The sequence below is a fragment of the Xiphophorus hellerii genome, chromosome 1 (genome assembly GCF_003331165.1).
Source record: "Xiphophorus hellerii strain 12219 chromosome 1, Xiphophorus_hellerii-4.1, whole genome shotgun sequence".
Lineage (NCBI taxonomy): Eukaryota > Metazoa > Chordata > Actinopteri > Cyprinodontiformes > Poeciliidae > Xiphophorus > Xiphophorus hellerii.
Genome location: NC_045672.1, coordinates 2170336 through 2187171, shown reverse-complemented (window position 1 = coordinate 2187171; position 16836 = coordinate 2170336). Strand labels below are relative to the sequence as shown.

The 16836-nt window shown below is 38.8% G+C and overlaps 1 protein-coding gene across 3 annotated transcripts in view; it reads right to left on the bottom strand.

The window, feature by feature from the left end:
• The window catches only part of LOC116723584 (vitamin D3 receptor A), an 84837-nt gene that overhangs the window by 16358 nt on the left and 51643 nt on the right, over nt 1-16836 (bottom strand). For all 3 annotated transcript variants that reach the window (XM_032568622.1, XM_032568629.1, XM_032568616.1), the window contains 4 exons: nt 14873-15003; nt 3563-3747; nt 1545-1644; nt 223-400 (listed from right to left, as the gene is read on the bottom strand). In XM_032568622.1, coding sequence (XP_032424513.1) covers nt 223-400; nt 1545-1644; nt 3563-3747; nt 14873-15003 — 594 coding nt within the window. The remainder of the gene's footprint in view (nt 1-222; nt 401-1544; nt 1645-3562; nt 3748-14872; nt 15004-16836) is intronic.

Genomic DNA, 16836 nt, shown 5'->3' with positions numbered 1-16836 from the left:
GCCCCAAAACCTGGATGTAGTGATGATAACCTGATCATTCAGGGTCACATAACGACGGTTAGAAAGTCAGCAATTCAGTACCTGAACATGTCCAGGATTAAAGGACTAATGTTCCACCGAGACCTAGGCAAACTCATCCAGTCACATTACTGCAACAGAGTCTTCAAAGGGTCTGCCTAAAAAAAAAAAACTAAAAAAAAACACAATCCTTCATCTACATACCTGAATCCTGGTATCATCTTGGCAAATCCAATGACTTTCTGGATGCTGTAGGAGACCAGGTCAGCGAGGTGGGGCAGCATGGAAAGCTTGGTGTCCTCCTCGCAGGAGTCAGGACTGCTCGCTCCATCCTGGTACATCATCAGCAGGTTGCTGAAGTTCATCTTGGTGTCCACAGATTCTGCTCCAGCAGATCGAGAAGGATTTGAAGCAAGAATATGATGAGGAAGGCAACAAAGTAGCAATAAGCAATAAGGATTTTGATAAGCTTTAATAACCGATAAAGCTCTAAAGATATAACTTGATAACAGGTAAAGTGATGCAACTGGAGACTGGAATCATAACTTTTTCTAAAGTTGTTCTAAACAGATTTTGTTTATGTTCCTTAAATCCATTGAAATAAAAACTGAACAAAAACTTTAAATGTTCTAAGTCAGGGGTTTTCAAAGTATGAAAGGGTGAGCCCCCCTCCAAGGAGCACAATGCCTGCTGCGCCACCCCCCCCCAATAATCAACCCACACACAAACAAATCAAATGCCACTACAAAACACCTTCTAATTGCTTTTATTTTAGAACCATCTCATCTTTTAAAATGACACTTTATCTGAATGAAATTTAACACATGAACATTTTAAAACATTTCCTCCCATTTTAATTATTTTATCAGGGCCTTTGTATGGCAAATATGCCCTTTTTTCATTTTTCTAATGATAAGAACAACCCCAAACTCATTTTTTTTCATTTGTTTTTTTCTGTGTGCACAGGTCCTTCAGCTTCCTCTCAAAAAACTCCCGCGGCTTGGTCACTAAACTTGGGTGGTTTGTTTCAATGTGACGCCGGAGCTTACAGGGTCTCATGCTATCATTAGCCAGAACCTCCTTGCAGATTACACATTGCGGCCTAGGAGCATCATCGGGACCAGTCCAGGAAAATCCAAACTTTAAGTAGTCGTGGTCATACTTCCTCTTTTTTCTACTTACGCCAGAGCTTGTCTCCCCTGCCTTTTTCTTTACTAAAAATGTGTCCATTCTTTCTCTCACATCAGTAGACAGCAAGCAGATAGCTTCTTTTCCGGTTTATTTTTTCCCTCGCACCGCGCCTCCCCTAAAGTGCTCTGGCGCCCCCTAGGGGAGGCACGCCTCACACTTTGAAAACCGCCGTTCTAAGTGAAACAACAAGAGTAGCTTTGATCAATTCAACTTCTGCTTGCAGGCTGACAGCGATGCTGAATCTAAAGAGTCGAGTTTGGACCTTGGTGATGTTAACCCTGAATGGTGAATGAGAAGAAGCAGTGCAGAAGTGAATGAGTCATCCTGTATCTCACCAGGTGAGTGATTGAATGAATCAGAGGAGGCGTCAGACAGCGAATGAAGAGAGGCGGCTCTGCTGGCGCTGCGTGTTACCGGGCCGTCACGTACTGGAGGCTGCAAACATGCAGAGAGAACAGACATTAATATGCTCAGAGCAGCTTCTCCTGCCTCTCAATCTGAGTTATGAATTAAAAGGATGTTCGCACTAACCTTACCCTGTCAAACATTCGACTGCTCTGAAACTGGCTTTTACTCAGCCACTGTTCCCACTGTTTGTCCCGTTAACCATTCAGCTGGCAAATGTGTAATGTGGGTGGATCTCCTCGGAGCTAAAGTCTCCAAGCTTCAGAGTTTCTGCATTACAAAGAAATCCTCCCCCACAACTCTGTCAATCAGCTCCTTCAGACTAGCCAGTAGCAATTAGCAAAAACCTGGTGGATCTGCACATCAGCTGAGCTCATTCTAGGAGCTTCTTCTTAGTGAAACGCTGGTAAAAATGTTGTTTAAGGGTTAATGGAAGAACCATGTTGTGATGACTTCCTGAAGGCAGAGTTTCAGAAAGAGAAGGAGTTTTTAAAGTAATTTAGCTCCCAATTTCAAGGTGCTAAATTACAAAGTAAGTTTTCTTTTCAAGTCATATTTGATATTTTTAGCATTTTCTTTAACAACTGAAGTTAACATCGTAACTTGATTGTGCTATAAAATGGCACTAACACATAATACTGCCTCTTTAAGCAGTGAATACATAAATCATGTTATTCTCCTTATTAAGAGACATTTGACCTCTGAAAGTATGAGCATGTGGAAGCTTGGCACAAGAATGAATGAAACATTGAATATTTGCGACAGTGAGAGGAGCAGTTTTCACCTGAACTGCCTGGAGCTGAGACGCTGCTATGTACTCCTGTAATAGAGATGCATTCTTTTGCTTATCTAAGGATTAACTTCAGGTCTACTTATGTAAACAAATCTGACTAGTTGTTACCAAGGGATTTATTTTATTTATCTCAAACAAGCCCTTTAGATCCTTTCTAATTCCCTCTTTAGTTCCCTCACAATGTTGAGATCTGCGGCCAAGAATCTTTTTTTTCTTGTGTGGATTACTTGACTGCTTCATCTTGAAAGCCTGCAGTTCACTCCTAGTTTAATGCAATACCTGCAACTCAATATTCGGAAACCTCACTCATGTGCTACTCGATTAGAGTGTGCCTGTGGCTCCCTGCAGAGCGCCCGGTGATACAATCATACTTGACACTAATAAATCAAAGAGCCTGTGAGACTTTGTCAGATATTCAGCTATTCTTTACTCTCCCTCTCATTCGCTCTGGATATTACTGTTGTAGCAGGCCGCTGGGAGACTGTTGTCTGATGTAGTTAGGAAAATATTGCACATCTCTTGGTAATGTGTGCTAGAGATGATGACAGCAGCAGTCATAATGTCTCAAATAGAAATACAGTGATGCACAATGCCTTGCAAAAACAATTAGGAGCTTTTGAACGTTTACACATTTTTTACAGTCACAACCTTCAATTTATGACAGACACAGACTTGTCACAATAACAAATTTTGCTGAACAATAAATTGTCCCAGAAGTTATTGCGATAAACGATAATATTGTTATTTTGAGAATATTTTTTGATTAACTGATTAATAATTGAATAGCAAAAAAAAGAATAGGATATTCATTTACAAGATTTGAACCGGGTGAAGCCAAAACTGTGTCACTTGAGGAGTTCTGGGTAGAATATACAGTATGTACAAAATGTTTTTTTATTTTTTTTATTTTAAACAAAAATGCTTAAATTTTATTTACCTTTCTGGCTTAATTATTGCTCGGACGATGTTGTTCTCCTAGAAACTGACTTTTTTTAAGAGTCTCTACACGCCAGTTTACGATTATTTCAATGATCAATTCATCACGATTAATTGTTTCAGCTCTACATGAGCTGATATAATGTGAAAAAGTTCATTCATTGTTTCAGTTGATTGGCTGATTGGCTAGAAGGATATCAGAATTTGAAGAGGACTAACCCTGAAGCGTGAAAAATCAGAATAGGAGGCATCGTAGGTCTTGTGGTGAGCTTCCACCAAGCTGGAGATCATCCGCGCCTGCTCCTCGTTCAGACGTGGCCTCTGCGCCTCCCGTGCTGCCTCCTCTTCTTTCCTCTTCATTATCATTTCCCTTTTCCTCTGCACTTCCTCATCTGTCAGTATGACTGCAACAGGCAGATAGATGGAGGGACAGGTCACAAGCAATGAAGTAACTCCACATTTTCAGAATACTACTGAAGATCGATTAGACCACAGGTGTCAAACTCCAGTCCTCAAGGGCCAGTGTCCTTCAGTTTTTAGATGTGCCACAGGTACAAAACACTGGAATGAAATGGCTTAATCATCTCCTTCTTGTGTAGATCAGTTCTCCAGAGCCTTGCTAATGACCTAATTATTCTATTCAGATGGGGTGCAGCAGAGGCACATCTAAAGGTTGCAGGACAGCGGCCCTTGAGGACCGGAGTTTGACACCCTTGACTTAGACGTTACTTAAAAATATACTATTTGCACATAGGGTCAGTGTAAGCAGCAATGACACACATTTGTACTTTAAGAAGGTCAGTTAAAAACAAAGCCAACTCCTTCACTCCTTCAATGCAATAACTGTGTCAGTACATTTGTCCCACAGTAAAATTCAAGCATTTTCAAAGTAAGTTTTCAACTTTTTCCAGAACTACATGTTGGAGATAAAAACAAAACGACTGAACTAAAAGGGCAGTTTCAATTCACTATTTTATGATATCATTTATTACTGTAATTAATAACATCTTAGTTAGTTAGTACTATACATTCTACAGGTAAAATAAAATCTAAAAATGTTATGTCTTGAAATGTATGTCTTACACAGATTCTATACACCTGATTGCTGCAATAAAGTTACAAAAAAATTCTTTAAAATGTTCTTGCTAAGTTTTCTGGCATTAAGCAATGAGAAATCATTTGGGGAATTCTAACTGACCTAAAACAAAGAGAAATTTGGTCTTATTTAACTTCAAACAGTGAGAAAAATTTTTTATGTGTTTTTTAATTATCTTTAAATATCTGGTTTCAACTGTAAACAGTGCTTTCCAAGTTTATGCTCTGAATCAAGCGCTAGATTGCACTTTATTACTAAACTGTGCAGCTTTTATATACAAAAATCAAGCACTTTCCAAACATTGAAAGCATCCAATTGAAATGTAATCATTTTCAAGAATTTTAAGCATCTGTACGAACCCTGTGATATCCTTCCATATTCAGCATTATTTTTTGTATTTTTGCTTCTTTCCTGCAAAGCTCTACTTTTTGGAGGATGAATGTTGGGATCCCCAAGATCTCAAACCCTGTGCTTCTGAACCGACACCCAAAGAACTGGAGCGCAGACGTTGTGGATGTAGGACAGCAGCCAGAAAACAAGGAGGAGGAAGTTTAAATCACCGCTTCCCAAGGTTTACTCTTCAACTGGAATGTGAGATCTCTGAATACAAAAACTGCAGTACTATAATAAGTGGTTCACCACATTATTACCTCTAAAGTATCTCTACCACTCTTACAGACTGTAAAGGTAGACAGTCAGCATTACTGAGGGGGGATGAAAACACTGAGTAATTATGCAAATTCTATTATGTAATCCAGGACATTTTACAGTGAAGGAGATAATCTGCAGCCTGGATCTGGAACATTTGAATGCAAGTTTCTGTTTCTATTACGGTATCAGATTCTGCATCTCACGTTTTGCTTCTGCAGTGAGTCAACTTTTCCGTTCATGATCTTGTTCTTTGAGTTTTTAGCATGATGCACCGTGCCCTGCAATGACACGCCACTCAGGTCTACTCTGGATCTCCACAACCAGAACCAAACATGGAGAAGCAGCTTCAACTTCTATGCACCACAAATCTGGAATAAACTTCTAAAAAACTGCAAAATCTGCTGAGACACTTGAGTTTCTTTAAATAAAAGGCTAAAAACTCAGCTGTTTTTAGCTGAGTTTTTAGCTAAAAACTTTTGCTAAACAATTTAGCTAATTTTTTAGCTAAACTGAAATCAATAATTGATTGAAATTAAAATTTAATCAAAAAGACAAAAAGAGTAGCCTTTGAATCAAAGGCAAAGAGTTGCCTTGATTCATAATAATTGGTAAATTGATCAACATATTTGAAGTACTGTATATTTGCTTAATGCAATGTTTATTTCTCGTTCCATAATTGGTGGCTGCATTGTGTTTTTGTGATGTAAAGCATTTTGAACTGCCTCGTTGTTGAAATGTGCTAACTCCTGAGAACTGGGTTAGTGATACAGTGGGAACAATCAGCTCACCTTAAATTCAAACAAGGTAAAAGAGGTAATTTCTACAGTTAGGCAGGGCAAGAAAAAAATTTACCAGAAAGTGCAGCATGCTCCTTTAGATGATGTTTCACAGGTAAACCACCTCAAGCAGCCTGTGTGAGTTTTATGGGACTTCAGGTAAAGATAGATGCATCTTTCGGTTTTTTTAATTTTTCAAAACATATCTGTCAAAAATATCCCTATAAAATAAATAAATAAATAAAATAAATAAATAATAATAACAAAATAAATAAATCTGCAACTCCCTTTATGCATGGCTTTGTTTACTGCTAGCTATAGAAGAATCCTTCTGTGAACACCAGGGAGAGAAAAAAACAAACAAAAAAAAAACAATAGTTTGTGCTGAAGCCTCTCCCCTGAAAACAAACAATCTGATAAACTAAATAATTCCTGCTAATAAAACATGGACACATACTATTGCATCTTTCTGTTTCAGTGCCCAACTACATAATAACACTGAAGGCACATAGCATGAACATTTTTACAGTTAGTCCACTTGAAATCCACATGGAAGTGTGTTCCGACTGCTATAGCGATGCACTGCGCCTGAATGCCAAGACTCATATTAATCTCTTGACTCTTTGCCACAGTAAACAATTAGCCACGAGGTTCTCAACTATGCAGCAAAGACAGACTGACAGACAGCACGACTCCCAGACAGATTAAAGCAGCCAAGCTGTTATGGCCCAGGCCCAGAGAGATGGGGTCACAACATGCAGAAATATGTTGGCAAATCTGCCATTTTGGCAGCAAAATATAAACAGAAAAATAGCCAACTGTCATAATCTGCAGAGCATTTATTTATAATTAAGCAGTTTAAGACAAACAGAGAGCTCAAGCTTTGTTTTCTGGTAATTTGCTCAGTTAGAAGGCCTCTTAATCTGTTCTAGATGAAGGATGTAAGATAATGTTTCGTGTTTATTCATCAATAAAAGGTGGGGGTGCGGTAGTCAAGGGATGTAAATGGTCTTCTGGACTCAGCGTCTCAAACATTTAAACACAGTGATGGACTTCCCTCATTCTACTACTAACCTACTCACTGATTCACAAACACTCAAAAACTACTTTTTAAGGCCCAAAATAATTTACAAGCAGATTCATCCTAGGAACAGAGACCTATCTACTTCAGCTTCTGACCTGTTCTACCTGGCAGATGTTTGAAAAAGCTAAAGGATCTATTTTCTCAATCTATTTGATTTTCAATACTTTTCATTGCAAATACTGAAGCAATCTTAGTCACAAGGCCCAAAAAAGCAAAGACATTATTCTGCTAAACAGGATTAACTAGGCTTTTATTTCTATTAAGCCCCTGTCATTAATTAGGCTTTGGGTGCACTCCAGTGTCCTTCTATTCCCCAGCCAGAACCAGACGGCCAAGCCTCACTTCTTGTGGTAAGGATATTCAAGTACGAAGGGAGTAATTGTGAATAGGCAGAGTTTGGTTCAGAGTTTGGCATGGGAGATCAAAGCAGCTATTCTCAGACTCGAACTTGATTGGACAAGTTCTTCCCTCGCCAAGTCGGAGAACTGGAGGCATCATTAAAGACGGAGTTCACAAAAGAACGTTGAAAGGAACATCTTGACCACCCAACAGCGCTTTGGCAAAATATTCAGCAGTTCACCAAAAGACAGTAAGTTGGCATTTTAAAAGTAGCTGACTGGATGTGGTGATGTTGTGCCTGGCATGGCAAAAAAAGCATCAAAACAAAAGAATGGAATAAAAGCACACATGGATAGACAAATTAAATAAATAAAAACAAAATGAGGTTTTGGTCAACACTTCCAAAGCCAGAGATGTTGATAAAAGATGCAAAGGCAGAGAACCAATGGGAAGGACACAGATGTTTGCTGTGGGCTTACACATTAACCAACCAGCCAACCAGTTTAACACAACGGAGGTTGCTAACCTTTAGATTTAGTGTGATATATGTCAAGAACCATTTGGTGTGTAGTCAATTTGTCCTTGCGGTTAAATTCAGGTCAGTCAGTCATCAAGGCACCTATACATCCTGCATGTGACGCAAAATAGCTTATCAAAAGATCACAATGAGAGCTAACATGGTGTTGACTCAGTACACTCCAAACAACACTTTTATTTCTGAATGTAACCATCAGTTCTTGTGTTTCTTGTTACTTCCCCTCTTGATTGGCTTCTACTGGAAACACAAAATGGCTTCTATAGTTTAGAAAGCAAAATAACATTTTGTCAAGTCACGACCCCAGACATAGCAATATTTTACTCATAAACACCAAGGAACAAAGCAGACAGGTTACTGCTATAGGTGTATAAAAGTCTAAGGGTATAGTTGGGCTACTCAGCAATATCCAGAGCTTTGAACATCTCAGAGTACCATCTCAACCCATCTGGAATGGAAAGAGCATGACTGGTGTCAAGCAAAAGAAACGAATCAGGTTTTGGTCATATCTTCCAAAACCAAAGATGTTGGATGTAAAAAGATGTAAAAGACCCAAAGACAGAGAACCCTTATAGAGTCACCGCACAGTGTCTTTCACCTAAATAGAAAAGGACATCATTATCCAGAGATTGACAAACAGGATAGAAGTGAGGATAGTACAGACCTAGCAATTATGAAAGAGTGGCAAGAAAGCCGTTGCTAAAAGGAAGATTTAAAAAATCTCTTTTGTAGCCACAGACCATGAAGGGAACAGAACAAACATGTGGAAGATGAGAACAAAACTAAATTTTTTGTGGTGAAAAACTAAAACTGCACATTGTCTGAAAACACCACCACAATCATGGTGTGGGGATGATTTCCTTCAGCAGCAACAGGGACGCTGTTCATGAGAAGATGGATGGAGTTGTACACAGGACAATCCTTTGAAGAAACCTTTTAACATCATGTGCTAGAATGACCCAGTCAAAGTCCAGATCTGCTTCTTGTAAATCTGTGACAGAACTGAAAAATTGCTCTTAGATGCTCTCCACCCAATCTGACTGAGCTACTTTAGCAAAGAAGAATAAGTATGCCAAATTTTCAAAAATCATGAATCATTTTCTTTCTACGTCAAAATTTGGGAGTACTTTGTGTTCACATAAAATCCCAATAAAAACATTGAAGTTTTCGGTTTTAGTGTGACAAAATGTGAAGAAGTGAGGTGCGAGTACGTTTTGCAAGGCACTTCTTTTAATTACATAGACTGGCAAAGTATGTCCTCTGAACAGTGTTATACTACATGTTACCATTTCAGAAGCCACTCAAGCTTTTCCCAAAACCTGTCATCACATCTTCTCATTTTGAAAAAAAAAATAATCAGACACCATTTCATGTTTTCAGCCAAAGCAGTCTGAACATCTGTTGATTTCACTAGATAGATGTAAATGTTGCCAAAGAGACAGAAAAAAAGGAGGACTCAGACAGGGGATGAGGAATTAGGGAGCCACTTGAAGGGCTTTAGCTAGACATGGGAATTCAATCATCTGTGGTCTAAAATGTTTCAAAAACTCTCTTGTAATTTAATCTTGTTCACAAATATTGCAACTTGCACACACACAAACACACACGCATGTGGGGAGGTCTTTTCCTGGCATCTCTCTAACCTGTGTCAAATAAGGACAGGGTGTTTACTAAGAGCTCAGCTGGCAGAGCCGAGAGAGGGCAAGCAAAAACACCCACCTACACACACTACTAATCAGAGTGCATTCGTCTGTGAAACACAACACAGGATTTCTTATATGCAACCACAAAGACATACCATCGCTGTAAAACAAAAGGGATCTATTCACTTTATTTTCCACCAATAAATTAGCACCTAAATAACGAATACTCTTAAAGGGAATTCATGATGTCCACGTCCGCTCGACCGCAGAGCCTGTGTGACGTAAACCTTGTCATGTGTCCCAGTCTGCGAGGTTCCTTCAGGACCCTCTGCGGCCAACCACATGTAGCTCAAACATTTGCAACCCTGTGGACTGAGCGCCCGCACTATGTATGAGCCTGGATCAGTCTCCCTTTCAGGGAAAAAATACCAGACGGGGCAGACCACGAGCAGAAAAACAACGTTGTTGTGCCGTTATCCACACCTTCGCGTTGCTCCTCTCACTAAGTAGAAGGACTCTTGACTGATTACATGTCTGTAGAAGGGAGGCTTCAATCCGACTGGCTCACAGCTGCACAGATGATGCCAAATGCATCTCTGCAAAATCGCAACCAGGTGGCACACTCGAAAAACCATTTAGGAAGAGTAATTTGTTGGAGTAAACCGCCTTCGAAGTGGGAGCACCTCTTCAGATTGGGCTCCTATTTTAGAAAGTAGTTGAAGTGGGGTTTAATATTTGTAACACGCATTACAAAAACAGAAGTTATTGACCATATTTGGGAAGATTAATGACCTGCTGTAAAATAAATACAGCGTATGTGGTGTGGTTGCACTCAAGACACTCAACTGGAAGATAAATTTGTGTCACTAAAGGAAATGTTAAAAGGCCGACTGCATGTAGGATACTCGTGGGTAGTATTGTCAAATCAAATGATGCTTTGATATATTCAAAACAAAAAAAAATGAAGATGCTTTAAAAACGTGCAGCAGCACGATAGAAACTTAGGGAAGCATCTTAAAGTTTTTATAAAAAACATATTATTTAACATATTTGTTAAAACTGTCACTATCTCATGACAGCATAGTATGAAAGAGATTTTAACAACTCTTTAAAAAATATATTAGATTAGTAAAGCTTCTGTTTCTACATAATCAAGCTATTAACCATGCTGGGAGACATAAACCAACGTTATTTATTGCAACTTATAAACATGAATCTAGAAGAAGATTATAAATGCTGCAGTTTCTAACATTAAGATTTTTTGTGTAATGTTTTCTGCCATCATATGTTAGGCTAACAGCATCAGAGCTAAAAATTTTCCATCCCTGATCATCTTGAATGATGCATTCAAGGGATGGATTTTCCTTTAAAATTCCTGTAGTGATTAATGAAGACGCCAAGTTCTGAAAATAGTAGATGTCAATATAATAATAATAATAATAATAATAATAATAATAATAATAATAATAATAATAGGCTAAACCGAACAAACACCTGACAAACTAAATCACTCTGTATAAAACAAACTCAGAAAACAAGGAAACAGTTTCAATCTGTTTCGCTCACTCAAGGCCCAACTATCCTCAATGAAACACTTCACAACATAACAGTTTGTGGACATAACAGCAGATGAAAAGCTTTGCTGCATCAATATTTGCTGCATTCAAACAAGCAAACACGTGCTTCAACAGTGTGTTCTGTTTTTTTATTTTTATATATTTTTTTTTTCTTTTTTTTCTCATTGTTTATTATTGTTTATTTGTGTTTGTTTGCTTTGGGGACCAAGTTATTTAATGAGAATCTGTGTTAAGTGTATCACTGTCACTTGTTCTTTCTTTTATGTTATAAAATTCAATAAAAAATATTCTTCAAAAAAAAAACAGTGTGTTCTGATGTTGTGAATAAAAACTTAAACTTTGTGAAACATTCGCAACTCCTTCCTAACACCCTCCTACTTCCTGTCTCCCACACTTCCACGCCCTTACTTGAACTTTTCCTGTCAATTCCTACTAGCTAAACATCTACTGATGTCCTCCTGTAGGTAGCATTTCCTGCTGGCAAGTAACAGTTGACGATAACTCAAATGCACAATCATTCCCAAATAAAGAAAGTCTTTGTTTCTTTTCAGTTGGCTTGGATGTAGTCCTGAAGCTGTAATAAATGTTGGATAAGGAGATCATTTGTCCCTTGCAGAGTAAACCCACCAATCAATGTTAGTCTTCATAAATCCGTCATGACAAGATGTGACTCTGGGTTAGGGCGAGGGGTGGTGGGTTGAGGGGTTTTATAATACATTGTTTCTCCTCATGTTGTCTAGTTCTCGCGTTACACTCATGCCTGGTGGTCTCCATGCATAACCAACAAGGTTAAGAGCAAACTGGAAACAAGCTGCTTTTCAAACACTGACACAATGCTGTTTTTGTGACTCGTAACGACCATCTGCTTGGATAAAAGCGAGATGAAAAACACTAATTGTATGAAGTTACTTTTTGACCCAGGACTGAGTTTGCCATATGGTACTACCAACCTAATGCATATGGACCGTAAACTCTATTACCTATTTCCTCGCTGCAAATAAGATCGGTTTTCACTAACCTATTGATTCCACTGCCTCCTGTTTCTCTTGGAAGTCTGGTTGCTTTTTGCTTTTTACTGATTATCCTCGTGAGTAAAGTTTAAAATTACACAAATAAGTCAGAAAGCTTCTCTTTTTGAAATAAAAGCATAGTTTCTCTTCCCTGGGTTGTTGCACGCATTACTCACACTGAAAAAAAGACTTAAAATAATTTTTTTAAAAAGGGTATTTTATGTATAGATGGCTGTGCTTTTAGAGATAAGCCTTGTGCGGCTTCAGAGCAGCTGCTCTACTGTAACTCAGATGAATAAAAGAATATTACATCAGAGGAATTCCAAGCTGAGGCAGAGAGATTACATCATGCCTTGAAGTCAAAGTTAAAATGAGTCGGCTGAAGATTTATTTATGTGACAGAGTTTAACGTCTCAACATAACACTGGATTTTTGTCCATACATTTAAAGGGGCAGTATTATGCAAACCTGACTTTTTTAAGCATTATATCATGTTATAATTTTATATATCTGGAGTGCTGCCTTGATTCTTTCATGCATGATTCAGAAATCCTTTAACCTCTATCGCAACCATTCAGCTGTGCAAAACGCCTGGTTGGGCTTCTGAATTTCTCTGGTGATTGGTTCAGAGCAAAGCTCACAAGATTAATTAAAAAAGTGTCGTTTTGTTTTCCACCAAATGCTCAATATGCAAAATAATAGTGAACATTGAATAAACTAGAATGTGGTTCCCCAACAGGAAGTATCTCCATCAATTAATGTTCATGGTATCCAAAACAAAGTGCAAACACTTAACTGGAACTCCACTGAAATATTTTAAAAGCAAAAAATATAACAGCAGTCATCTCAAAACAGAGAGTAGATATGTTAGCTTCAGGCTAGCACTTCATCCCTCTGCTTTGCATGTTTTCTGGCGCTTTCCAGTTACGCTGAAGATGTTTGGAATTAAGAAGTTGTTTTAAATGTGATAGTCCACGTTTTAGTCATCCCAGTGATATAAAGAATGTGATGTGATGTGATGTCTGGAATGCTTCTCAGTTTTCACTGCCCTCCTGTAAGGCTGACTGAAGACAGCTACCCGCTACTGTGCGCTAAGTAACTTATTGAAGTGTTATTGTGTTTTATAGGAACATTAAACTTCTATAGTTTGAATCAATTTCTATTTGAACACAATACAGAAGGTGGAGTGTGTCTGAGAGGAATAGAGACGTACCAACCTCTGGTCTTTATAAAAGCAAATATCTCTGCCAAGTTGTTTAAAAAAAATAATATCATACACACGGGATTGGTTTCAGAAAAGCTTTTATCCACATGAATCTACACAGACACTTCCCTGAGCGTTGTTTTGAACATGCCAAACCCATAGGAGGGAAGCGTATAGCAAAGCTAAACCTATGTCAGCCAATCAGATTGCTTCACAACAACCTCAACTTCCTGTTAGGAATTAAACATGGTGCCAGAGTTCATTTGTGAAAACAGATATAGAGGTTGAACTACTTTTAAACAGCATATTAGAACATAAAGTTAGAAAAACAAAAGATGATGTCGATTGTGAATCATGTCAAAGCAAATCATGTCAATATATGTAGATATATTAACTCATTATTTGTTGCAGACTGTAATGCATGGGATCCTAAATCTCGGTTTTCGTAAGAGCCTGGACACAAATACGCCGTTTTCTCAAATCTCCATGTTTCAAAAAACTCCAACTTTTGTGAGAATTTTTATAAGTAACCTTTTTTTGTGGATAAAAGACTAAAATACATAAAAATGTGTTAGTGTTCCCAGATATCTGGCTGTTCAAGTGTGGACTAGAACTAAGTGCCACACTGGTATCCAACTCCAGGAAACATACATTTTATAATTTCCATCGTAATGCTTTACTTAACAATATGTTACATTGTTAAGTAACAATTGTCAGTGGTTAACAATTGTCTGAACAATATGTTACACACACTCATGTTAGCCCCAACCCTTTAACAGGGAAAGTTAAATGGAATTAAATTCAAATTGAACTTTATGTAACTGGATATGAATTTGGTTATATATTTATACTGATGAGATCAAACAGCATTGATTATGAATTTGGTCTAAATTGGATTCTATACAGTTGATTATGAATGAAACCTGTTTGGCTAATGGAAAAAATGGCTTTCAACGATTTGGATTTGTTGTGAATCGCAGCTACAGAAATAAAAGGGGTGAACAGTGTTTTCTTCCAGCCAGCAGTGCATTAATTACTTTGTTTAAAAGTCTGATCCAAATGAATATTGTTGTTGTCTTTTCTTAGTAGTGGTTATGAGGAATGAATTCATGCAGTGAGCTCAAATTGTTGGTGGGTATTTTACAGACTAAAGTAAAATGTGAATCTGTAATGAATATTTTTATCTATCGGTAAGCAAAAGCTGATCTATTGAACGTGTGTTTCGTTGTTTTCCCTGACTGTGTTACAATCTGATATAATTGATCCAGTTTTCATTTCATTTCCTGCTCTGGTAGCAGTGTACTAACAAACTTTATGAGTCTATTCTGCTCGCCTGGAAAGACTGAAGTCAATCCAATCACACAGACAGATTTGACAACTAGCTCAACGTAATCCTAAGTAACTTGAATACATTTTTACATTTCTATGACGTACTTTGATGGTGCAGCACGTTTGTTTACAACAATTCCTGAACAAGTTTATATAAATCATGATAAATTTAAAGAGGAAACCAAGCTTTATTATCGTCATGTCCTGTTTCCTGTGGCCTCACACCCCTACCTCCAACTCCCCACCGTGGGAGCACATCTTCAGCAGAAAGATCGCCATACTCACATTCTTTCATCATGCCGATGTCGATGCAGCGTTTAAGACGACATGCTTGGCAGTGGCGCCGGTTGTCTTTTGTGATGGTGCAGCTCCCGTTGAATGGACAGGTGAAGGAGGCTTTGCGCTTCATGCTGCGTCTGTATGAATGCAAAAAAAATCTTGTTACCGAATAAAAAGAAAAATAATTATTTCTTTAATAGTCGCGATTTTAGAGGTACAAGAGAACTTCACATTAGTTAAATTAACAGGAATAAATTGTGCTGTAAATGTATTTTTAAAATCACAGTTTCTGTGGAAGTAAGTATGTTTTCATCCCTCACACTTGAGCTAGTGGCAGGGATTAGTGGCTCGAATGAATAATGAATACGTTTCTGAAAGCACTAAAAGCAAGGCTCACATGGTCACATGAAATGAAGTCATTGTGAACCTCCACCTCAAAACAGCACACATGCATTAGTGACTTATTCACAGAGTCCCCTGCTAATGTGCAGGCAGGCAACACCAACATATTCAAGAGGAACATGACCCATGAACTAAAAAATACAGAAATGTTTATTTCATGCTAACTTAGGAAACTTAAACTTAATGTCCAGAAAAAATGTCATTATTGGCAGTGGTATTAAAAGTATAACTACACAGATTCTGTTAGAATCAACAATCATCTTTGATCTGTAGGTCAAATACTGAAAACTAATTGCAACAACTGTTGTTGTCTGTTAACAAGGCAAAGGAGAACAAGTTGTGCAATGCACTTTTTATGGCTGAATAAAAGTCATATGACGGTTCTTTGATGAGCTGATGTGATCAATCTTGTTAGCATTGCTTTAATTTATTGATGTAAATCAAAACTAGAATTTATTTATGGGATATAGTACTTAAAAAATGAATAATCAGATTCAGATCTCAGTACAACCATGAAGAAGGGAATCAAGAAGGCCAAACACCACTACAAAAGGAATGTGGAGGATCATTTTTCTAACGCCAACCCCCGACGTATGTGGCAAGGCCTTCAGATTCTCACAGACTACAAGAACCCCAATACCACCCGCGCTTCTACTGATGTCTCCTTCCTCAACGAACTTAACAACTTCTATGCTCGTTTTGAGAGAGGGAATACCACAACTGCAACCAAAGCAGCTACCACCCCAGGCCAACAGCCACTGACTTTCCTCCCCACTGACGTAGTAGATGCTCTGAGCAGGATTAAATCCCACAAGGCTGCGGGTCCTGATGGCATACCTGGACGTGTCCTCAGAACATGCTCTGGGGAGCTGGCAGGAGTGCCTTCGGACATCTTCAACCTGTCCCTGGCCCGCGCTGTGGTACCGACCTGCTTCAAGTCTACCTCCATCGTCCCAATCCCCAAGAATCCCAACCCAACCAGACTCAATGACTACCGCCTGGTAGCCCTTATCCCCATCATTACCAAGTGCTTGAAGCGGCTGGTCCTAGCACACCTCAGATCCTGTCTCCCCCCCCACACTAGACCCCCACCAATTTGCATACAGGCAGAACAGGAGCACAGAGGATGCAGTCTCTATAGCGCTGCACTCTGTCCTTTCTCACCTGGACAGTAAGAACACTTACGCCAGACTGCTGTTCTTAGATTCTAGTTCAGCATTCAACACTGTCATCCCATCACAACTCATTACCAAACTCACAGACCTCGGCATCAGTTCACTCATGTGTAACTGGTTGCTCGACTTCCTGACCAGTCGACCTCAACATGTCCGGCTGGACAACCACTTCTCATCCACCATCATCATAAACACCGGAGTGCCACAAGGCTGTATGATGAGTCCCTTCCTCTACTCCCTCTTCACCTACGACTGCAGACCTGTCCATGGCTCTAACGCCATCATCAAGTTTGCAGACGACGCCACGGTGATCGGCCTCATCAGAGATAATGGCGAGGCCGCTTACAGGGAGGAGGTAGACAATCTGGCTGAGTGGTGCGACAAAAACAACCT